The following is a 25,528-nucleotide window of genomic DNA, read 5'->3' as shown; positions in this document are numbered from 1 at the left end:
TTTTCATAGTACCGTACTTTTTCACCACCTTTTTTAAGGCATTTTTTTTCAACTGTGAAATGCTTTTAAGTTTTTAAAGGTACATACTCACTGGGGACAATTGTCCCCCGTTGCATGTGTGCACGTGAACAGGGAGCGACAGCTCCCTGCCAGCGACGGCTGTCCACACGTCTCGCCAGAAAGGCAGAGACGCGGCGGAAGCTGTTTGTGAATGGAGCATCCCACGGCCGGATGCTCCATTCACTTGCGTAGGTCTCCTGTCGCTAGCCCGCGTACTCACGCGGGACTAGCGACAGTTCCGGCGAAGTTGCGGCGACAGCTGTAGCCGGCGATTGAACATGTCAATCGCCTGGCGACAGCGCCGACGGGCGACGGTTCGTGGTGCGCGCGTAATACACACGGGCGACCTGTCGCCACAACACGCGCGTGCCACGTGGTTGCGGCGACGGCCGTACCCCATGTGTATGAGCCTTTAGAGAATGACAATTATCTCCTAGAAGATAACTCAGGAGAAAGTTACTTGCATATGGGCCCTTGTCCATAAAATGCCCTTTAAACTAACTGTGCGTGAGAAAATACTCAAAATAATTTACATAGTACTTTTTCACTTTTTATTTTTTTTTATTTTTTTATTGCTGAGTGCTAAAAAGGTATTTTAAAAGTTGATAAATGATCTCCTAGGAGAAAACTTAAGTGAATTGCATATTGCCATTGTTAGTCTCCGCTCTTCAAAATACAGGTCTTGTGTTACCTAAACCCCTGTTTCGGTTGCCCAATGCTGTGCTAAATAACTAAAGGTGTTATGTTTGATTGAGGCTGCAGTCTCCCAAAACTGTTTTGTAATAAATTTTGGCTTTGACAAACTTCTGACTTTTCACAAATGTGGAGTGAAATAAATGGTGATAACCAGGGCTGTGGAGTCAGTACAAAAATCTTCTGACTCAAACTCCGACTCCTCAGTTTATAAAACCACAACTCCGACTCGGGGTACCCAAAATGGCTCAGACTCCTCAGTTTATGAAATCAACGACTCCAACTCCGGGTTCCCAAAATTGCCACGACTCAGACTCCTTGACTCCGACTCCACAGGCCTGGTGATAACTTTCCTCTATGCACTCTAGGTTGGCATGCATTCTAGTTTTATTGCAAACCCCATACACACAACAGTATATGTCTGTACTGGTTGCGTATATACTTTTTTTTTTTTTTCCTATTCATTTGATGAATCAGCCCGGCATCCAATTTTAATAGAAATGTAACAAGAAAACCCCTAAACTTCTTTCTTTGTCTTTCTCTAGGCATTCGACCTCCCATCATGAATGGGCCCATGCACCCGCGGCCCCTTGTGGCCCTGCTGGACGGCCGGGATTGTACGGTGGAGATGCCCATCCTTAAAGACGTGGCCACGGTGGCATTCTGCGACGCTCAGTCTACACAAGAAATCCATGAGAAGGTATGGACTGTTTCCAAAGCTGCTTTATATACATTCACACAGCTTTTCCAATTCATCAGGAAGGGCAAAAGATCAGATCAGGAAAATTATAGACCTGTAAGCTTAACCTCAGTTGTGAGCAAACTATTTGAGGGGTTACTAAGATACTATACAAGACTTCATAGTTAAAAATAATCTTACTTCTCAGCATGGGTTTACTAAAGACAGGTCCTGTTTGACTAACATGCTCAGCTTTTATGAGGTAGTGAACGCTAATGTGGATATTGGGAATGCTGTAGATGTGATATACTTGGACTTTGAAAAGGCCTTCAATGCTGTTCTCCTCAAGTCTGGTGCAAAAGTTGAGGATGCAAGGATTGGGGAAGAGTCTGTGTGCATGGATAGGGAACCGGCTAATGGACAGAAAACAGAGTTGAAGTCAATGGATCATATTCAAAATAGGTGACTGTTAGCAGTGGGGTCCCACAGGGGTCAGTACTGGGTCCAGTGCTCTTCAATTTATTTATTAATGTAGTAGATGCAGTAGAAAGCAATGTTTACAGATATAAAATTATGCAGAATCATCAACTCTCAGGAAGATAGTGACATATTGCAACAGGATCTGGATAGGATGGCTATATGGGCACATAAATGGCAGATCAAATTCAATGTTGAAAAATAAAAAGTTGTGCATTTTGGTCGTACCAATGGTCTAGCACCATACAAAATAAACGGGATACAGATGGGGGACCTCAAACTTGGAGAATGACTTAGGAGTTAAAAAATCGTATTCAATGCCAAGCAGCTACAGCTAAAGCTAATAAATTGTTCGGCTGCATTAAAAGGGAAATAAAAACTTGAGATGCCAGCATAATGCCCGTTTAACTCTCTAGTAAGGCCACATCTGGAATATGGAATTCAGTTCTGGGCACCACATTACAAAAAAGATATTGCAGTTTTAGAGCAGGTGCAGAGACGAGCAACAAAATTTATATGAGGGATGGAAGGTCTCACTTACCAAGAAAGGTTAGATAAACTGGGTTTATTTAGTCTAGAGAAAAGATGCCTTAGAGGAGATCTACCATATTTTTCGGACTATAAGACGCACTTTTTTCCCCCCTAAAAGTGGGGGGGAAAAGTCAGTGCGTCTTATAGTCCGAATGCTACATATTTGGACCTGCACCTGTCCCCCGTGTCTGCACTTCCACGTCTTGCAGTGTCTTGCGTCTTGCGTGTGTGTGTGTCCGGTATTTGTCCCCAGTGTCTTAACACATACAAGTAGCTGCCACACAGTTATCAGGCTGTCCCCGGTGTTTGTGTGTCCGGTATTTGTCCCCAATGTCTTAACACACATAAGTAGCTGCTACACAGTTATCAGGCTATCCCCGGTTTCCCAAATACGTACCTCTCTTGCAGCTTTGATCATCGCGCTGTCCGCTGTAGCTTGTATCCATCAGGAAGTCCCGGCCGTCTTTGCAGGGAAATACACCAATCAGGCGGGGGCGCTAGCCTCAACCACCAATCACGCTGCACACTGCTCAAGCTATGGTATTGATGGCGGGACCACCTCTCCATCATTGGGGCCAATCACAGCGCCCCCCGTCTGATTGGTGTATTTCCCTGCAAAGACGGCCGGGACTTCCTGATGGATACAAGCTACGGCGGTACCGCGGGACAGCGCGATGATCAAAGCTGCAAGAGAGGTACGTATTTGGGAAACCGGGGACAGCCTGATAACTGTGTAGCAGCTACTTATGTGTGTTAAGACACTGGGGACAAATACCGGACACACAAACACCGGGGACAGCCTGATAACTATGTGGCAGCTACTTGTATGTGTTAAGACACTAGGGATACGCAAATACCGGGGACACAAACACCCGGGACACCGTGCTGGCAGACACTGTAACACGGGGAATGCAGACACTGGGGACATGCATACACTGGGGACACAGAGTGCAGGCAGACACTGCAACACGGGGGAAGGCAGACACAGGGAACATGCATACATAGATGATAAAAGCTGCAAGAGAGGTATGTTTTTGAGACACTGCACGGGGGACAGCCTGATGATGAAGTGTATGTATTTAAGACACCAGACAGCAGACCAGGACAGGACACACAGACACCGGGAACATGGAGTACATGCAGATACTGGGGCACAGGGGCATGCAGACATTGGGGACACAGGGATAGCAAACACTGGGACAATGGGCATAGAAAACACACGACATGGAGGAAAGAATGGACAAGGGGACAGAGGAAGGGGGTCAGAGCACAGGGCATCGAACATCAGGACAGAGGACACAGGTGGACAGAGGACATTGAGACATCAGTGGACACAGGGGGGAGAGGACACGAGGGGACAGTGGATACAGAGGGACCTAGGTGAACACAGGGGGCACAAGTACAAGAAAGACCTAAAGGGGGCATAATAATTAGGGTAAAAGGTCCATAACACACCCCTGTACCATGGACACACCAGGTTTAGTATATATTTTTTTCCTTTGATTTTTGCCCTCTAAACCTAGGTGCGTCTTATAGTCCGGAGCGTCTTATAGTCCGAAAAATACGGTAATTAACATGTATAAATACATCAGAGGGAAATATAAGAGCTTGGCGGATGAGCTTTTTGTCCCTAGGCCTTCACAAAGGACTAGAGGATATGATCTGCGCATGGAGGAAAAAGGTTTTAGCCATTTATTTAGGAAAGGGTTCTTTACAGTAAGCATGTTTAAGATGTGGAATGCATTGCCGCAGGAAGTTATGGCAAATCCTATATCTACCGTAAGCATTTAAAGGGGGCGTGGATGCTTTTCTTGCAATGAAAGACATCCATGGCTATAATTACTAGTTAATGCCCAGTGCTGTTGATCCAGGGATTTTATCTGATTGCCATCTGGAGTCGGGAGGGAGTTTTTTTTCCCTTTTGGGGCTGATTGGACCAAGCCTTGTGGGTTTTTTTGCCTTCCTCTGGATCAACAGGGATATGTGAGGGAGCAGGCTGGTGGTGTACGTTTTCTGGTTGGACTTAATGGACGTATGTGTGTTTTTTTTTTTTTTCCCCAACCCAGATAACTGTAATCATCCTGCCTTTGCCAATGGTTTTGGCGCTTTCACATTACGGGTTTACAAACAACTGTGTGTTTAAATTCTTATGTTTCCTAATCTGTAGACCTTTGTAGTCTGAATACCAACATATCTGTAGATGGTTGCTTTCAGGAGGAAACCACTTTGCATGTGTGTTGTTCTATTGGCAATGTTGGAAGCTTTGCTGTACTTTGAGTTTTAAGTCCCCGTTTTCCAGAACTCTGGCAACTGGGAGTCTCAACTAACTGGCTTGCCTGAGGGGATAACTGGGACAGTGCTTTGAGGGGGGTTGCAGGACATAAAATACTTACCAAGTCTCCAGGTGGCGTCTTCTACCCTTCCTGTAGCTTGTATCGGCGTATCCGTCCACAGCTCCTGGCATGATACATGGCCTGATACAGGTCAAGTGACATGCTGGTAGCTGCTCACAGAGGCTACCGCATAGTATAGCGGTTTCTTTTTTTTTTTTTTTTTTTCCCTCTTCCTAATCTACCCATTGGAAAAATGGACAGAAATATGACCATAGCATGGCAGGATCTGCAGCTCTGCCCAACCTCTCAACTTCTGAGCCATGCTGTCTGCTCTGAACAAAGAGACCAGACAGCTACTGTTCAGGGCTGTCCCAAGCCGGCCTGAGGAGAGCAGACAGTAGGAGTCACCAGAAGTAGGGGGGAAGTGGAAGAGGCTGCATATCCAACCAAACTTGAAATGGTTGAATTTTAAGTGTAGTCCGCAGTTTGTTTAGGAAAAGGACAACTCTTACAGCTTCATGGGAAGCGGTTTGTATGCGTCTTTAAATACTATAGTAATAGAGGCAAGTAGCTTTGGTGAGCCTAGCTTGCACTGCTGTTTCAGGGCTACCAGTAGGCAGTCCAACAAATGCTCACAAATAGGATCACTAGTTTGATTCTGGTCTAAGGCTAGGTCCCCACTTGTCTGCTGCAGATCGGATCCGCTTTTGTAAACCATTTTTCTTTCTCTCAGTTTTGAGAGATATGGCTTTTTGCAGGGACTTTTCCAGTCCTTGGAAACATTCCTGGTGGGGGGGCGCCATGCTGGAGGAGGTAGCAGGCAGGAAGGGGAGCAGTGGCGGGGGGGGGGGGGGGTTCTCTCCTCCCTCATCTGGGTTACCCCTTCCCTGATCCTCCTCCAGCCAGTTTCATTGATCAAAATCGTTAAAGTATTCAAATGTAGGCCAAGCGGCAAGCAGGGAACTTGCTTCCTTGCGTTCCACCGCTCGCCGTCACTTCCTACAATGCCGCCCTCTGTAGTTCACTGGGCAGTATTGCAGGAAGTGACGACGAGTGGTGGAGCACAAGGAAGTAAGTTCCCCTGCTCACTGCTTGGATTATATTTGAATCATTTAATGATTTTTATCAAGGAAACTGGCTAGACTGGGATCCAGGAAGGGAGGACCCAGGTGGGGGAGGGGGGGGTGAACTACTCCCCCCCCCCCCCCCCCCCCCCTTCCTGGCTGCTACCTACTCCAGCATTATGGCCCCCCCTCCTCTGGGACACCGAAAACTGATCAGTTTCTTTGTCAAAGGATGCCTGTGTAGAGGGGAGATCAGTCTTGCCATTACTTTTTACTACCCCTCTGTGTATCCAGGGTCCGTGGAAATGTTGCAAATTCGGACCGTCCGTTCAGGTTTTCAAAACGGATCCCCCTGAACAGACAGATCAGTTTGGGTTTTTTTTTGTTTTGTTTTTTTAGTGAAGGCAGCTGCTATTTTTAACATTGGTATCCGTGGCTTTGGTTTTGATCCGGGCTAAAAACCCGGAGCCACGGATATGTTTTTAGAACAAGTGTGAATCTACTCTTAGTGGGGTTTGTTTTGTCCCAGGTCTCACTTGTTCAGTTTCATTTCTCTGCATCCCCCACCAAACTGCTTTTCCCTTTAGTCTTCTTTTTACATTTGTGTTAAAATTCAGCCATCTCTGCTGAATAACCCCACAAACGATAGCATTTTTACAGAAATAGTGTTTGTAAAAAAGTCAGCAGACCCTGATGCAGGAATACCATTTAGTGGGAGACGCCTGATGCCGAGAATTTAGCAGACATCTGGAGAAGATCACATTGGATTTGAGTGAAAAAACAACCGAACTAGATTAAAGCTTTGTACAAACTTTAAACTATAGTTGTTTTGAAATGGCTCAGAAACTATTGCTCGTCAGATTGTGTGCAAAACTTTCACAAATGGTCATTAAAACGAACTAAGAATGGCCGACAGTGGATGAAAATGCGGATACTTCAGGACAGGTGTGATTAAACGATGATCGTTGATTTCTAAACGTGGTTATGGATATTGTTAGATAATTCTCGTTGCGCGCATGTGCAGAATCGTCACCCAACAAACTAAAGTGTCGCTTCTTCTGTGCGCATGCGCAATATTTTATACTGATCGGTCGTTTGAACATCTAGCCAGTATATGTTGTATGAGCTCGTTCACTTAGGAAATTGACATTCCAGTCGGCGAATGCTAGTTTCATCGGCTAATTATCTGTTGTTCCGGATGACAGATATCTAAAGTGTGTATGTAGCTTTACACTATCCCAAAGATAATTTTGGCTGTCGAGACTACTGTGTCTACAGATTGTCTCTACAGAGCTTTTCAGTCAGAACAATTCTTCATGACTAGTTTGGCTGACAGTCTTTCCAGCAGCGTGTGCCAGTCATTCATGGCTGGTACTGCCCTGCGGAGAGAGAGGAGGTGGAGGAGATGCCGCTGGCTCCCTCCTGGCAATGGTATTTCAGACTTTAAAGTCTGGAAACCACTGCGCCTGCATTGCCGTGTCCTCACTACCGCTAATTTTACCAGAAGCGTACTGCGCAGGCCCAGTATGGTCTGTGCCTGCGCAGTACGCTCCTGGTGACATCAGATGGAGCGAGGACACGGCAACGCAGGCGCAGTGGTTTTCACAGGATGTCTGCGGGGGACCACCGGGTGTAACGATTGGTGTCAGCAAGTAACAGAATTCTGATTAGGTGATCTGCAGTATCACCTATAATGCAGATATATACCTGATTATATGGTGATCTGCAGAATCACCTATAATACCAGTATATCAGAAGCTGATGTGACAACAATAGCAATATGTGATAGCAAGGTAAGTGCTTGGTGCAACAGTAGTACTGATAGGTAGCTATGCCACACCAGTGGAGCTAGTGGGCACTAACAGTACAAACCCCTCACCAGAGACTAGGGCCTTCTGGTGAGAGTAGAGTGGTCAGACTTAAACGGGTTGGCAACAGACTGGCAGATACGGTACAAAGTCAGAAGACAAAGGCAAGAAGGTTATAACAGGCAGAGTCAGCAACAAGATCAGATGGGCAGAAGTACAGAATCACAGAGTAAGAATAGTCAGAACGAGCAAGAGTCATACACAGAATACAATCTTCAATTATGATTATGGCTATCAAACAATCCTATCACTGTGTGAAATCCCCGGTTTCCTCTCGGATCAAAGCACACCGGATCTATCTAAGGTCTGAGCGCTAACACGAAGTATTCGCAACAGCAGACAAGTTGCGAGTGATTCAGAAGCAGAGGAGACCCCTCCGGTCTGCCCCCTCTCGTCAACCAATGAGGAGCGGCAAGCGTCTCCTCTGACGTCAGCCGACCAGCCGATCAGCTGACGCGCCTCCTCCCCGCATAAAGGTCTCATTTTCCCACGACCCCCCCACAGTATTCTCTTAATGGACACCCGAACCAAAAATAAACTAAATTAATGATTGTATCTATCTTCCTTCTCCTAAAAATGACTTTTTAAGATATTCCACAGGCTTTTTTTGTTTAAATCTACTTTTTAAGTTTTAACTGTTTTTTATTGTTTTTGCTCAATGACACATTCATTGAAGTATGCCTAAGCTAAGATCTATGAACTATTGACCCTTTTAAAATCTTTCCTGCTCTCAGAACCCATTTTCTGCTTTGAAAGTGTTTTTATAGCTGGAATTTCTTATCAGTGAGTGTCACACTGTAGTCACTTCCTGTCTGAGTCAGGACTGAGTCAGCCACTTACATGCCTGAAATTTAACTTTCAGGCAGGGAAAGAAAAAAAAAAAAGGAACACAGCATAGTTATTAGTGTGCTTGGTACTGTACATACACATGTCTATCTCATCATGTCACATGTCACTTCGGGTATCCTTTAAAACGTGATTAGGTAATATGGACGTGTGCACAACTGCTTTATGCAAAGTGCAACTTCTGACCGTTGGTTCTCCACCATTTTAAAGAGGGCCAAGAGTGAAAACTGTGTGACAACCTGCAATGTAATGTTTACTACAATTTCAGCACCCTGATACTGCGCTCATATACCACGTCAGCTGTTGTAAATAGTACTTCTGAAGCATAAGAGAAATAAAAACATCCACTTTAAAATTCTCACTAAAAGAATAGGTACAATTACAGACAGTAACCACATATATAATGTCCTTGTTCAGATGTCAATCTAATTATAATCCTGTGGGAGCGCTCTTCCTAGATGCGTGCACCATCAGATAAAAGTTCTTCAGTAAATGGTTAAAGGATACCACAACTGACATGTGGCATAATGAGGTAGACATGGGTATGTACAGTGCCTAGCACACAAATAACTATGCTGTGTTCCTTTTTTTCTTTCTCTGTCTGAAAGAGGTAAATATCAGGTATGTAAGAGGCTGACTCAGTCCTGACTCAGACAGGAAGTGACTACAGTGTGACCCTCACTGATAAGAATTTCCCCCTTTTTTATCTCTTTCTTGCTCTCAGAAGCCATTTTCTTCTAGGAAAGTGTTTTATAGTTGGAATTTCTTATCAGTGAAGGTCACACTGTAGTCACTTCCTGTCTGAGTCAGGACTGAGTCAGCCACTTACATACCTGATATTTACCTCTTTTAGTCAGAGAAAGGAAAAAAGGAGCACAGCATAGTTATTTGTGTGCTAGGCACTGTACATACCCATGTCTATCTCATTATGCCACATGTCAGTTGTGGTATCCTTTAAGCGCTCTTCTCTGCCTGTACTTTCTGGTACACTTCAAATGTATCATAAAAAGAAAGCCCCCCTTCGGGGACTCACCAGTCTTCTAGGCCTCCAAGGCCAATGCTCGCATTCGGGGTATTGGCCATCCCGCAGCCTCTCTGGCAATCCTCTCTTGGTTATTCCCAGTTAGGCAAAAACGCAAGTGGCTGTCTGTCAAGTTACCACACAGAGACCACATGGGGAGAGCCAGTTATCGGCCAAAAGTGTTTTTTTTTTTTTCTCCAGCTCACAGGAGCTGGCTCTCCCCAACAGGATAACTGGCTCTCCCCATGTGGTCTCTGTGTGGTAACTTGACAGACAGCCACTTGCGTTTTTGCCTAACTGGGAATAACCAAGAGAGGCTTGCCAGAGAGGCTGCGGGGTGGCCAATACCTCGAATGCGAGCATTGGCCTTGGAGGCCTAGAAGTCTGGTGAGTCTTTCCCCGAAGGAGGGGCTTTCTTTTTATGATACATTTGAAGTGTACCAGAAAGTACAGGCAGAGAAGAGCGCTTAACCATTTACTGAAGAACTTTTACCCTGCAATGTAAGGCTCTGTGTCTGCTGCCAGGATCGGCAGTTAAGAACTTGCCTGTAAATTATGTCAAATTCCGCCCCTTCCTTGGCTGACCAAAGTGTTGCAGAAGATCTGTGTCCATCCACACCTGTGTTGCCACAGTTCGCCCCAGCTCAGCAGCCACCAATTAGGTCGGGGCTGCCAAGCCATGGGAACACAGGTGAGGGCGGTCACAGCTTTCGGGGGAAAAAAAAAAACACTAAGGGCTATTAACCCTACCCACCCGCCAATCCTTGCAGCACAGACACAAAGCTGTGCATTGTTTTGTTTGTTTGTTTTTTATTTATTTTTTTAGCTCTTGTTGCTTTTTAAGGTGGCCACACGATGCAATAAAAAGATGTGATTTTACAACAATTTGCTTAAAAAAAATCAGTTGAGCTGAAAAACTGCTTTTCAGTTGATCTGATAGAATTTCCCATTTTTGATAGAAGCCAATCAGAAGTGTCCTTTTTTTTGTTTTAAGTTTTCATTCTTTTTTCATAATTCAGTAAAAAAAAAATTGAACACATGATAGATAATTTAGTTTTTTCAAATGTTCCACCTTGGTCAGATTTTTCAAATGTTGCAATGGTTTACAAAAATTGATAATCCGAATCAGAAATACTTTCTAATTGCCAAGCATGTCTGGGTCATGCTGATAATTAGGTTTGGCACATGCAGTTGCTCAGAGTAGAAATAAGAAACATAGATAATACAACAAGCATAAACCGTGGCAACAGGATGCGCACAGTGCTATGCTGAGTACACACTATGCAATAGATGGGTGATCGAGCGGGAAGTTGCATCATGTGTAGATGTGCGCACGATCCATAAAGTGATTGATTGATTTTACACACTTATAATAGTAAAAAATAGAGTACTTTATCGATCGGGAGCCGATCGGACATGTTGGAAATAATCGCCCAATTCCCACCTGTCAAGTGGGAAATTGCATTGTGTGTGTACCCAGCATCAGGGCTGTGGAGTCGGGCAATTTTGGGTGCCTGGAGTCGGAGTCGGGGAAAAAATGCTCCGACTCCTAATGAATTTGTAACTGTAATTAAAATAGAAAATATGATAACATGTTCTATTTCTCAGATAATAGTCATTAAACATAATGTATAAATACAGTATATATACAGTAATAGCTGTGCTTAGTCCACAAAAATGAAATAAACCAATCAAATTTAGTTACTTGTGCTGCTTCAATAAAGCAGTCCCTGTATTTTTAAGGTCAGATATACAGATCTGATTGTGACTGTATATACTGTATGATGTGTACACAGGAATCTCTTATATATACTAAATAACATCTATGCTGTAAGAATAAAGCCTGATGTGTAGCTGTGTCACTAATAGAGATGGTCAATGCGATGGAAATAATTCTGCACTGATGCGGATTTATGCAAATGTATGCACTCCCTTTGCTGATGAAATCAAATAATTTGATATGTTGTTAAAATTTGTTTTAGTGACTGCAAATTAAAGGGTACCTGAGACGGATGAAAAGTAAAGTTTTATACATACCTGGGGCTTCCTCCAGCCCCCTTCAGGCTAATCAGTCCCTCACTGTCCTCCACCACCCGGATCTTCTGCTATGAGTCCTGGTAATTCAGCCAGTCAGCGCTGTCCGGCCGCATGCCGCTCCCACAACCAGGAACATTCTGCACCTGCGCAATAGTGCTGCACAGGTGTAGTATGCTCCTGGCGGTGGAGTGTGTGCATGCGCACTACGCCCGACTGGCTCAAGTACCTGGACTCATAGCAGAAGATCCAGGTGGTGGAGGAGGACAACTAGGGATGGATTATCCTGAAGGGGGCTGGAGGAATCGCCAGGTATGTATAAAACTTTAATTTCATCAGTCTCAGGTTTACTTTGTTACACAGTAGTACTATACTCTACATATGCACTCCCCACAGAGCTGCAGGGAATCCACTGAGAATGCTGTGCACATTGAACACAGAGGTGTTGTCTGTTTACAATCTCCTTATTCCCCTGCAGAGTACCTGCACATCATTCTTACATGTTCCCACACTTACATTGCCTAGGGCCTGATAGATGTTCTTTGTTCCGGTTTGTACCTTTTACAAGTACTCTTACCAAGGACTAGTTTTAGTCTAAAGGGAATAAATAAAGTAGTCTACATATCCTTCTCACTTCAGTCATCTTGTAAAATTCCTAAGCGTTGGCAGTTAAGAGACGAATTTCACGTTACATACGTTTAATTAACAAAATTGTAATATGCAAATTAGGAGTCGGAGTCGAGGAGTCTGAGTCGGCGGAATCCTAAACTTCGGAGTCGGTGGATTTTTGGACCGACTCCACAGCCCTGCCCAGCATTACACTAGACAGCCTCCGATCAGGCTGACAACCGCAACTTTGGGGGAAGGGGAGGAAATGATGGCGGTAGAGCGCTAGAGGTGGGAGGGCTTGAAGGTAGTTTAAGAGGTTGACAGCAGAAGTGGGGAAGGTCCTACGCTTCGAAGTTCTGGTGGAGATGACCCGACACCTACAGCCTGATGGGAGGCAACTGAGGAAGTGGTGGGCAGGGTGTGAGGGGTCATCGAAATAAAAAAAAAAATGTTCCCACGTGGCCACCTTCACCTCTTTACTGGTCACATTTCAAAACTGCAGCATGGCTTGTAGCCGCTATAGAACATTCCGTGCAGGGCACTGCATTACAGCATGTGGTTAGCGTTCACGTCCCATTGCCGTAGGACTGAACGAAGAATCGGCGCAGTAGTTGTCGGCGTGACCCTCGTTACGGGAAGTAGTCTTGCTGAAATGAGTGAGGGAACTTCTGGGTCTGAACATGAGCCGTACAAGCTGTTCCTCCATCTCTACACGGAGACTGGGCCCCTCTCCAGCTCATTTCATGCAGGAATAGCACGCTGCTCGGATCCCGGCCAAAACACGGCGCCGCGCTTCTCCGGTCAAAGGAGGCCCGTTAATGTGCGAGGAGCGCCGCCGGTCGCGGAGGTGCCGATTTGGCAAGATGTCCAAGGAGCAGGCTGGTGTGCGAGCATGTAAATGTAATTGCATTGATTCCCTCTCTCGCTCTCTTGTCATTCCGATTTCTGCCTGTTCCTTAAAGCGCAGCGTGAAAGCGGGCCCGAGTGAATGTCATCGGCCCGCGAGACGACAAAGAAACACATCCGCCGCTAAGAAACGTTTTGTCCGTGCCTGTGTAGGAATACGACCAGCACTAATTAAAAAAGAACGAGGGCAATTTAAAGGCCTCGGAATAGATTATTCTTAGCCAGCCACAGAATATAACAAAACGTAGAATTCCGCTGAATGCGAGGGGAGGGGGGGGGGGGGTGACTGTACCGCTGCCGTGAAAGCATATCCATCACATGTGACTGCGCCTTTTGTTTATAGCCTTAATTAACTGCTTGTTTGAATAAGACGTCCTTATTGTGGCTGGGAAATGGGCTGCTGGGTTTTAATTTCCGGCTCCACCCGACTCGGCTTGGCACATTTGTTCCATGTACATTGGGGGTAGTCGGTGATTTATGTCGGGATTGGAGTTGGCCGGGCAGCCATTGTCTGTAGTAATGGTGAGATGCGGAGTCCATTGTGTTGGCTGGAACACGGAGTGTAATTCTAGCCTGTGAGACTCCCTGGACTGGTATCTGCGGGAAGGGGGGGGGGGAGGCCTGGTACTTGTTACAGACAATATTATTAGATTCATTTTCTTTTGTAGCTAATGGGGAGGCTGGATGCTTTATAACATTCTGATTAACAGACTCAGTTGCTGCGAGCTTGGAGGTTTGGAGTCCAGAAGTTTTCTTTAGTTTTTCTGCCTTTCTTGCTTTTCTTGCTCTTTCTGGGTTTAAAGTGAACCTGAAGATCCCCCCCCCCCCCCCCACCCCCCCCAAAAAAAGTTTCACTTACCTGGAGCTTCTGTCAGCCCCCTGCAGCCGCTCTGTGCCACCGCATACCTGGAACCATTCCACTGCCGCTACTCACTTTCTCTTTCGCCGACTTAGAAGTTGATGTCCACTGCACCTGTTCGGTCCTGGCTGTGTACGTTCTCGTTCGAGCTCCTGTCCCCGGGAGAGTCCAGCGCAGCAGGTGGAAATCTCTACTGGACGTTTCCGGCGAAGGGATCAAAGCGCAGTGGACGTAGGCTTCAAAGTCTGTGAGAGAAAAATTGAGCCATGGCGGAGGACTGGAGGATCATTCCAGAAATGTGTGGGCACAGGATGGCTGCAAGAGGCTGGCAGAAGTCCCAGGTAAGCAATTTTTTTTTTTTGGGGGGGGGGAGGATCTACAGATCATTAAAGCATACCTGAACTCAGAATGTCCTCTGTACTAAAATACGCAACAGCCTAATAACCTTTAAAGGGAACCAGAGATCAAACAATAAAGATTTTATACATACCTGGGGCTTCCTCCAGCCCCATACGCGCTGATCGATTCCACGCCGCCATCCACCTCTGCCCGCAGCTACGAGAACCAGCTCCCCGCTGATCCGCCAGTCGGAGCCAGTCTAAGCGTAGCAGAGGTGCGCTCTTTGCGTATCTCTGCAGCAGTGTATGGAGAGATACGGAGAGGGTGCACTTCTCCTGCGTAGCCTGGCTCTGATGACGTCAGCGACGTTCTCGTAGCTGCGGGCAGAGGAGGATGGCGGCGTGGGATCAATCAGCGCGTATGGGGCTGGAGGAAGCCCCAGGTATGTATAGAATCTTTTCCATTTTTTCAGCAGTGGGACATTTCTGGTTCCCTTTTAATGCAAAGCTGAACTGAAAAATAAATGTCAAAACAAACACACACGTCGTACTTGTCTGCAGAGTATACTCCTCAATCTTTCTCCTCTCCTGCGCCCTGTTTGTCCGCTGTGATTAATGGAATTCTCTGTCCTCCTTTTTAAAAATGGCCATTACCCCATAACCGCTTCCTGATCAGCACACTGTTACACTGTAATATCACCCAGCTGAGCCACAGTGAGTTCCAGATGTATTTTATAAACAGGAGCCGTTCACACTTGTCGTCCGTGAGATCCATTGCAGTAAGTGGGTTGCACTAGACTGTGCAGTCCTCGATGATGATTCCGGGCAGGCGGATGTGTCCTCCCCCCCCCCCCCCCCCCCCATATTGCCTATGGGGGTAACTCGCCTACACTGGGCTCCAGGCAGACCATCGGAGCAGACACTACACTGTCACCTCCCGCTGGCCACGTGATCCGCGCAAGTGGGAACCAAGCCGAAGTGATGTAAGAGTGGCCATACAATCCCTATTGATTTTCTTATTCGATTCCTTGCAGATTTGATCCCCAAAATGTCAGGACAATCCATGTTTGATCCATTTTTAAACAAAAACCGATTGTTACATTTTTTAATAAAATAAACCCATATTACATTTAAAATTAACTGTTTACCTCCCACACCAAAAATGACCCAAATAAATGTTTTAATGGGGAAAAAAAATTACAATTAAGGAAAAAAATAATAGTTAAGGCACTGAACTTTTTTAGTATGCATGTCCAGAGGGTAGATTGCGAACATTTTTTTTAAATCTTTAAGCTTGTAAATAGTGATTGATGCAAAACTGAAAAAAATGCACCTTTATTTCCAAATAAAATATTGGCGCAATACATTGTGATAGGGACAACATTTAAATGGGGAAATAAAATACATAGGTTTTAATTATGGTAGCATGTATTCTTTTAAAGCTATAATGGTCGAAAACTAAGACCTTGAAAAAATTCATTATTTCTTAAAGGTAAGGTCCGCGCTGAAAAAAACAAACTGCACTTACCTGGGGCTTCTTCCAGCCCCTGCCAGTCAATCTGTGACCTTGCCGCAGCACCTCTCACTCCCGGTGTCCTGCGCTGAAGAAGCCGGCCTCGCCGGTCGCTTCATGTGCGCTCCACGGCGCGGGTCACGTGTTGTACGTGACGTCATCGGGTCTCTACTGCGCAAGCGCAGTAGTTCTGCACCTGCGCAGTAGAGGCCCGATGACGCCGCATACACCTCATGACCCGCGCCGTGGAGCTCCTTTAAGTGTATGACCAGCTTTAGGCCTTTGCTGGAGTCTGCTCAGCCCTCTAAGCATGTAGTGGAGCTGAGAGATTAGGTTGACAGCAAACAGCACGTTTATGAATGCTGTCTGTACGCTCACAAAATGAGAGTACCTGCGAGTAGCATTATTATGAGGGGGTTTTTTTTTTCCCTCCCTTTAATATTTTTCTTCATATTTTTCAGAGCTGCGTTTAAGGAAAATATATATATATATTTAAAAAGAAACTCCATTTCATACAGTATTAGGCTCCATAAACAATGATTACAGTGAAACTCCTTTTAATCCTTAAAGCCGAACTAAACCCAAAATTGAACAAGGCGAGCACTGAAAGCAATCATGGTGATTAGTGTAAAATTATAAGTATTACCTTTTTGGAACCAAGCTTTTCAAATGGAAAGAAGTCAATTTTGTTAACGGGAAATAATAGGCCAGTGAGCTACACGGGAATTCCTCAATTGATCTCGCTTGCTTGCGGTGAAATTCAAAGTACTGTACCCACCTCATGCTGAGACCTGGTTTCTGCTGGGTAATGTACCTGTCCCTGCTTTTGTCACATGATCACAGTTGACTGTCCCACCCATAAGTCACATGATCAGTTGACTCGCCCCACCCTTCAGCCTACTTCCCTTCCCCTCTCAGCATTCAAACACATTTGTCTCATAAACAGTTAAACTGTCAAGGATACCTCCCAACTTTTTGAGATAAGAGGGACACTTTAAGACATGCCTCTGCCCCACCTCCAACCACACCTCCACCATGCCTCTGGTCATGCATGACAAGAATTCAGTACCAAAAGACGTAGTTTTATCATTCAAACCACACTGGTCCTCTCTATCATTAGTTTTACTTTATTTTAACATTTGAAAATAAGAAATATATTGATTTAATTGCTGGTAATGAAAATCAATAGAAAAATACAGGGACGGGGGCAAAGTTCCCCAAGACGCACTGTCCCTCTGAAAAAGGGACATTTGGGAGCTACGTGTCCAGCACGTTGGTTCTGCATGCTGCTTCTAAAATCTCCTCTTTGATTGCTATTAAAGTGGACCCAAATTAAAAATACAAGATTTCAGAAGTAAAATCTATTTTCTAAATTATAATAATAAATAGCAGCCTTTTTTCAGCTGCATGATGACAAATATAAAATATTTTACATTTATTGGAGGAACCCCTCCCTTCCTTTCATATTGCTGGGACAGAATCCGGCAAACTGGTGGAGTAGATGGTGTCCGGCAATGGAGGAATTGCTAATGGCTGCCACCTGTATAACTCTAGTTCTGAAAAGAGAAGGGCGGAAAGCATGCACTGAAGTGCTCATAGGCTTGAAGGAGTGTTTATTTATCTTTGTATGTGTCCGAGTAGTGCAATTAGGTAAAATGTTTAGTTTGGGTCCGCTTTAACCTTCCCAGCGTTCAATTCCCCCAGGATTTCTGTGCAAACAGTGATAAAATTTATTTTTAAAACTTTTTTTTCCCTGTAACTTGCCAAAATGTGTCAAGCAAGGGTCTAGTATACAGTGCAGAAGAGTATTGATGTGTATGCATGTTTATACTGTTCACAGCATGTTTTTTTGAACGGACATTTCTGTCCATACCGCTAGGGAGGTTAAGTGGAGCACACACACTAGATTCAACTGGGGCAAGTGCTTGAGAGTTTCTATAGCATTTGCATTGCGTGTTTTTTTTTTTTTTTTTTTTTTTTTCTGTAAATAAAATATTTACCGGGCCTCATTTATTCCGGCTTCTGGTGTGGAGCCCCGCCCCCTATCACAAGAGAGAATTAAAGTGGATTCGAGAAACTTTTACTCATTGCATAATTGTGTTCCTTTCTTATAGTTTATAGGGCATTCCTCAAGCCAAATACTTTTTTATTTTTGTTTTAATACTCTAAATTCCCTATAAACTAAAAAAACCACGCCCACAGGTTTTCAGAGAGCCTTGGCAGTAGCAAGGGCTCATGGGGGCTCAGTCTAGGCAGGGGGAGGAGTTGTTACTAGCCATTGAGTTCAGAGGCAGAGGGGAGGTAGGGGGATTAGGTTTTTTTTTCACAGGCTGAGTGCTTAAGATGCAGATAATCCTGCCTCTGTGTAATGTTTACAAACAACATGGCTGCTGTCATTGTATCACAGGAAGAAATAATCATTTTCTATTAAAACTGTTTGCAGCTAGATTTGCTGTGTAAACTATCTAAACTTTAAGATATACAGACTTTATATAGTTACTTGTTATAGTTAGTTTTTCATCTCGGATCCGCTTTAAGTCCAGTGAGAGAAGCACAAATTATCTGTATGAGCCAGACACCAGGAACCATGACAAGTATCTTATACTTAATTTGTGGCTGGATAGTGTACTGGTAGCTGCTTACACACAGGGACGTTACAGGCGCACGTTAGTGCAGCCTGTAACGCTCCCCCAACGCACAGCAATGTAACACAAGTGGGCTGTTCACACAGCCCACGTTGCGTTACATGTAACGCTGCACGTTCTTAAGGTGCGGCATGCTACGGCGTTAGAGCGGCTTAAGCCGTGTTAGACTGTTTGCACATGCTCAGTCATGTTGGGGAGGAGCGGAGAGCGGCCAGGCACATGGCTAATTAATATTCACTGCACTCAGTGACATGCAGTGCTTACTTCCTGGAGCGGCTGCTCTGTGCGGTGATTGGCCGGCGGGACCACGTGATGCCGCATGCGTCCAAGAGTACGCATCACGGACGCCAGAGTGAGCTGCACAACGCGGCTCACTCTGACGTCCACAACGAAGAGCACCAGGCCTTGCGTTAGGTGCACGTTATGCGACCTTAACGTAGCACCTAACGCAACATCTTGGTGTGCAAGTAGCCTAAAGAGACTCTGAAGTCTCAAAAAAAAAAATCTTTTTATTCAACAAATATGTTTAATATGATTCCCCTAACTAAACTGCCGCATCCCCGCCACTGTACACTATCTAAATCCCCCCTAACTCCCCAGGGGGCAATCCGGGCAGCGCTTCCGTGAGAGGCAGAGCTATGAGCCGCACGGAAGGACGGCATGGGCACATGACTGCAGGGGGCTGCAAGAAGCCCCAGGTAAGTAAAACTGCTTTGCTTTTTTAGTATCCCTTTGCTCTCTTTAGTGAACCATAGCTATGTCTGCATTAGTAACCATTTCTCCCTCCTCTAAGCTCCAGCCTTTAGGATGCCAAGTGTGTGTTTGCTCTATTTAACTGGAAGAAAATGATTGATTGTGAGAGGAGGCAAACAAAACATGGCCACTTCCTCTGTCCCCTCTGCCGCTCCACAATGCGCGCATTTAAAATGGAGGAGAGAAAGTGACTTGTCCTGCCAAGTTTATCCAGGAAAGCCCCTGGAAGTTTCCCTTGTTCACACAGAGGTGACTTTTGGCTTCAGGCACTGAATGCCGATGTGAACAGTGATTCATTAGCTGATGATTAATGTGATCAAGTGTTTTTCTGTGTGTTTGGGGGTTTGTGTATGTGTGAAATTTTTGCGTGTGTGTATTGTTTGGGTGGGTGTGATTGCGTATGTGTATGTTTTTGTGTGTGAAATGTTTGGGGGGATGGTGTGTGTGTGTGGTGATTAGGTAGGTGGTTGCGCGCGTGAAATGTTTGAGTGGGTGTTTGCGTGCGTTTAGGTGTGCGTGTGTGTGCGTGTGTGTGTGTGGGGGGGGGGGGGGAGCAGGTAGGAGAGGGAGGGGGAATTTCGCCGCGGAGGGGGGCTTTGAGGTGCCCCCCCGCAACACGCAGGCAGGAGAGATCAGACCCCCCCTGCACATCATCCCCATAGGGGGGAAAAAAGGGGGGCAATCTGATCTCTCTGCCTGCAACCTGATCTGTGCTGGGGGCTGCACAGCCCACCCAGCACAGATCACTCAAAACAGCGCTGGTCCTTAAGGGGGGGTAAAGGGTGGGTCATCAAGTGGTTAACATCCTAATTCCCTCTGACTGAAGCCAACACTCATGTTTTTTTTCCTTCCATACTTTTCTCCCTCCTTGAAAGTGCACTGTCATAGCTAGCTTGCTTTGATCTATGCTGTGCTCATGTGTTTACAGATTTCAGCAGCTCACTGAACTGCCCTCAGCCAATCAGTGAGGAGCAGGAATGTAGGAGGGGTGAGGACAAGCTTCCTTCTCGTAGGCAATGGAACAAATAGAGCTAGATAAGATTTATTACAGCAGAAACATTTCTGAATAGATTGGAGTGCTTGCAATGGAGGGTAAGGTTGCAGGCTGCATAATAAACACTGAGCAGCGGGTAAATGGAATTTGATTTTGTCCGACAATCCCTCTTTAAAAAGGAACTTTAACTCTGGATTGAACGTCATTCATTCAGTAGCTGATACTCCCTTTCCCAAGAGAATTTTTTTCCCCGTAGAGATCCTCAGGGGGCGGTCTATGTGGCTGATATTGTGGTGACATTCCTTACACCGTGTGATGTGAGGACCTGGGGGGGCTCAGCGCACCTCTGATTGGAGGCCATTCGGAGGTGGCCTGTTGTTGCGCTGATCCACCTTTTGCGCAATTTTCGATTTTTCAATTTTACTTGGTAGCGCACCCAGGCTATGCATATACATTTAGTTAGTGTTAGGCCCTTCCCATGGAGGATTGACTTCTCCGCAGTGGGAGGGACGAGTACTTAATAGGTTGCATGCAAGCTGTTACAGGAAACCAACATCCTCCTCCAGTGGTAGACAGGTCATGTGTATGCTCGGTGTGTATTTTATCCCACAAGTGGGGCTTGCACTCTTTTGCAGGTAGGCACTTGTCTGTTTTTAAGTAGCGCTGTTCATTTCCTTGCTAAGGACCATGGTCCTGACAGTTTGCTGTGTGAACTTTGTTGCATTGTGGGAAATAGTGGCTTTTTCAAACTGCCAAACAAGCAATATCTCCCTCTGTGCGGAATGTTCGTTACCAATCGTTCTAGGCACAGATTACCTGGCAGAACTAAAGAGGAACTCCAGTGATACATTTTAGAATATACATCAGGGAGAGGAAAGATTTTTACAATGGGCAAACACTGACTTAATAATTTATACATGAATATTTTAAAAATCAAGCATTTTTTTTCATTGCCATTTTCACTAAAGTACCAGAAAGGAAGTAGGGGAAAATAAATCGATATCACAAATTGAGACATTAGAGGATGGATCACAAAATGATTGATACTTGCTGCAAAATGTGCCCGTTTGATTTTCCATGAGCCTGCAGGTCAGTATCTTTACTGCTGGCAGGCATGAAAAAAATAGCACCAACTGCCCATATCTATAAATATCTCTGTATACACAGAGGGAGATGCTGCTTGCTTGGCAGTTGGCAACAGTGGTTTTCTCACACAATGCAATGAGGTTCACAGACTGGACAATCTATAGATGGGATAGATCAAGAAATAATAATTGATGCTCACCGTGTAGTTCGTTCATGTTTGAGGCTCCTGTGAGCCTGCAGGTAAACCTCTTTACTGCTGTCAAGCATGAAAAAAATGGACGGTTCCAACCACCCTTATTTATAAACACACCCTCTTACAATATAATGGACTAAAAGGTTGTGTGTATGTATACACAAAGGGAGATGCTTCATGCTTGGCCGTTACCTTATCTCCCACAATGCAATGTTGTTCACAGTCAGGAAATTGCAATGGCCTCACACTGTGGGAGGGGTTTTACTTCCATTATCAGCTATGCAGACCCGCCATGCTCTTTTGGGGACAAGGTAAAGACTTCTCATAGGGGAAGGGGTATCGGCTACTGATTGGGACGAAGCTCAAATTTGCATTTGCGCTCCTCTTTGAGAACCAGAGCACTGTTACAATTCTCACCCTGCGATCACTGATTGACCGCACTGGGGCCCTTGGAGCAGAGGGACCCACGAGTGGTCCTCCATCAACCACAGTATTGGCTCTTCAATGGTACTATGCTGGTAATGATCACTTCAATATATGCTTTGAATAGTGGTATCATTAACCATTCCAGGACTGACGCAGATAAATCTACGGCCTGCATGTGTTTAGTGCGGATCTGACAGGACATAGATTTCAAAACCAGTCGCCGATCGCTTTCTCCCGCCGCAGATCACTCGCTCTGCCGTCTATATGACAACAGAGCTCTGTTTTCATTGGCTCCTGGCCCTGCCATTACTGTAAACCAATCCCACTGGCTTAAATTGACCAGATCAGGAGCCAATGAAAGCAGTGCCTGAGCGGCGCACAGCACTCTGCCATCATAGCGAAGGCAGAGAGGATGAGCGAGCGTGATGTCTGACGAGAGTGGTGGGACTGTGCGGAGATTCTTTGGTAAGCGCCGTTTTCCACAGCTTCGCTGTACAAAGCAGTCTCTGGTCCTTAAGGGGTCAGAGACTGCTGGTCTGGAAATTAACAAACTGATCCCCTCCTCTGCTTACACCTCTCATACTGTAGCTGCCATATGAACAACGCTGGGGCCCAGTGTAAAACTTGCACTGGGGCCCAAAGCGCCTTAGTTACGCCACTGATTCAATGTTCTGTGTAGCCAGATAATAAACCCCAGCTACTGCACACTGCTTTCTCCTGCCTCCCGCGCTCCCGATGGCCTCCCGTCCCCGGTCTCCTCTGGGGGCATCGCTGCAGATTCCTGGCATGCTCTTACATCTGTGGACACAATTCACATAAACAGAAACTCCTCAATGTGTCACTTCTGCTAAACAAGATGTCTGCAGCTGAAATAGCTTTCCTGCGGTACAGCACTGGGAATCCAGCAGCCGCTCACATACTTCTCTGCATTCACAAACACAGCATTCCAAGCTGAAGTATTTACAGATCATCCTAACCCCACCAAATATTTATCTCCTGTGTTTATATAGTTCCAGCAGAGTGCTGTCCTTTAGTGTACAGCAGCGCCAGAAGAGCTTGGTCTAATGTCTCTACCGCATATACACAAGTAGTAGTATGGGCAATAATGTAGTCTGTAGAACATGCGTGTCAGACTCTGGCCAACGGGCCAAATGTGGCCCGCAGAGCCATTAAATCTGGCCCTCAAGTGGTTTCCCCAATATTTGGCCCACTCTAGACAACCAGGGAAGCTATATTGGAGGTGAAGTTCTAGGTCACCAGGGAGGCCATATGGGGAGTGAAGGGGGAACCGGTGAACTGTATAGGATGTGAGGGGGACACAAGGAAACTGTAGAGGGGAGGGAACTTTATACCAGGGAACCAGGGCTGTGGTGTCTGTACAGAAATCTGACTCCAACTCCTCAGGATTCCACCGACTCCTCGACTCGGACTTCTCTAATTTGCATATTACAATTTTGTTGATTGAAAGTATGTAACATGAAATACATCTCTTAACTGCCAACGCTTAGGAATTTTAAAATTCAACTGAAGTGAGAGGGATATGAAGGCTGTTATATTTATTCCCTTTTAAACCATACCAGTTACCTGGCTAGCCGGCTGATCTTCTGCCTCTAATACAATGTCATAGACTAAAACTATGCCTTGGTAAGAGTACTTGTAGAAGACAGGAGCAAAGACTATCTATCAGGGCCTAGGCAATGTGAACACATCACAGCTCCACTGCGCTCTAATCAATAGGAACTTCCACAATAGTCACGTAAGCCTCCAAGGAGTGCTGCTCCTATCTTACTTTGGGATATCAGTAAGTACGCTGGTAAAAACAGAAAAAAAGAAAGGAGCGCTCTCTAGTGCATTCACTTTTTAATTTGCTTCCTCTAAAAAGGTGGAATAAAACGTACAATGTTCAAATAAAAAGTGCGCTCATCACACTATATAGTGTACATCAGTGTCCTTCAGTTGTTTACACTGCTCTGCACGCCTCCACACTGTGGCCAATAGTGAGGGGAATCCTAGGATTTCCAGCGCCAGCGGGGACAGGATCACGGGGAAGTCACGGCAGCTGCCCTGCGCCTATTGCGTCATGACGCGTTTCGGCGTTCCACGCCTTCATCAGATGACGCAATGGCGCAGGAGATGTATAGAAGTATGTGTCCAGTTGCCTAGCAACAGCCACCCTTTCTGGAAGGCGGCCATGCCGGGTCAAAAAAGAGTTTTTTTGCACGCACTCTTATTGGCGACAGGTGTGGGCAGAGGCAGCCCGTAGAGGTCTCTTAGCAACCACCAGCATCCTCCCCACACACATAACGGCAACGGGGAGGGTTCCGCATCCAAAGTATCGCGTTTAATGAAAAACTGCGGTGGCCGCAGAGGTACAAAATGTATAAAAAGATTTATTTATTTATTTATTTATTTTTTTAGAAAAATAGCGCCGAGTGGAAAAATAGAAGAGGTACAATCGCTGATGTAAAATACATAGCCCACGTTACTACTAAGCGGGATCCCCATACTATTGCTCACAGTTAACACATTAATTATTACATATGAATAAATAAACATTAAAATATAATAAATACATGATACATGCAATATGATAGACCAATTTATGAACACTTAATTATGTACAGATAAGAAATGCGACCCATACATTTTGCTAGAACAAATATGGAATATGGAATAAAGACTAGAAAACTCTGATTAGAATAAACAACTATTGGAGCTAGATCTATCTAAATCATTATTGGTAATGGGGGTGGGGTCTATTTTTGATTTTGATAATTGAAATATGTTTTTAAATATTATGTTTTTAAGAGCTAAGGGTAGTTTTGCAGTGTGCGATCAAACAAATGTGGAGAACCACAAGCCCATCTGGTCAACCTCTATGCCAAAGCTATCAGGATATGGTGAACAGCAAAAAAAGACAAAAAAAAACTATTTCTATGTCACCAATGAACAGAAGAAAAACTAAGAAAGAAAAGGACAGCCGTGGCTAAAAAGGGGCACTTTCTATGCTACCCCGAAATGGAGGGGGGGGGGGGTGGTTGCTTACTGGAATCAAATGTTATTAAGCCGCAGCATCACTATTAGATGTATGTAACAACTTCTAGCCCTTTGTTCATTCCTACTGGGGTTAGAGAATTACATTTAAAAATCCAAAATGATTCACGTTCACACAGCTTCTTGAACCTTAAACCTTTGTTGAGATTTTTTGCAATCACTTCTAGCCCCATTATTTTCAGGCTATCAACCTGTCCTTCATGGGCCTCCTGAAAGTGTCTGGGGGACTGTGTTTCATACATCCATCCTGTATTTTTCTCCTACGCTCCCCCAATCTTTGCCGCAGGGGCCTTGTAGTTCTACCCACATAAAATTTGTTCAGTCATCCACATGACAATAAGTAGACAAAAGAGGAGCTACAGTTAATAAATTCTTTCACCTTTACTTTTTGTAAAACCGTAACAGAGGCGCCAAGTAGAGTAAAATCGATTAAAAACTGTTTAAAAGGGGGAAGTTGGTGGACTCCCCTCCCTCGTAGAAAGACCGACTGGACAATGGGACGTTACTCACAGTATAAAGTCACTTTTTATTAAAAGCTCCAAAGTT

At 45.1% G+C, this 25,528-nt stretch overlaps 1 protein-coding gene across 10 annotated transcripts in view; it reads left to right on the top strand.

Annotated features, from left to right (window-relative positions):
- Window positions 1–25,528, top strand: part of CTBP1 (C-terminal binding protein 1) — a 664,453-nt gene that overhangs the window by 566,308 nt on the left and 72,617 nt on the right. For all 10 annotated transcript variants that reach the window (XM_068275626.1, XM_068275617.1, XM_068275601.1 and 7 more), the window contains one exon: window positions 1,299–1,453. In XM_068275626.1, coding sequence (XP_068131727.1) covers window positions 1,299–1,453 — 155 coding nt within the window. The remainder of the gene's footprint in view (window positions 1–1,298; window positions 1,454–25,528) is intronic.

The sequence above is a fragment of the Hyperolius riggenbachi genome, chromosome 1 (assembly GCF_040937935.1).
Source record: "Hyperolius riggenbachi isolate aHypRig1 chromosome 1, aHypRig1.pri, whole genome shotgun sequence".
Classification (NCBI taxonomy): domain Eukaryota; kingdom Metazoa; phylum Chordata; class Amphibia; order Anura; family Hyperoliidae; genus Hyperolius; species Hyperolius riggenbachi.
Note: the sequence above shows the minus strand (reverse complement) of the source record. Positions and strands in the feature narration are given on the sequence as shown.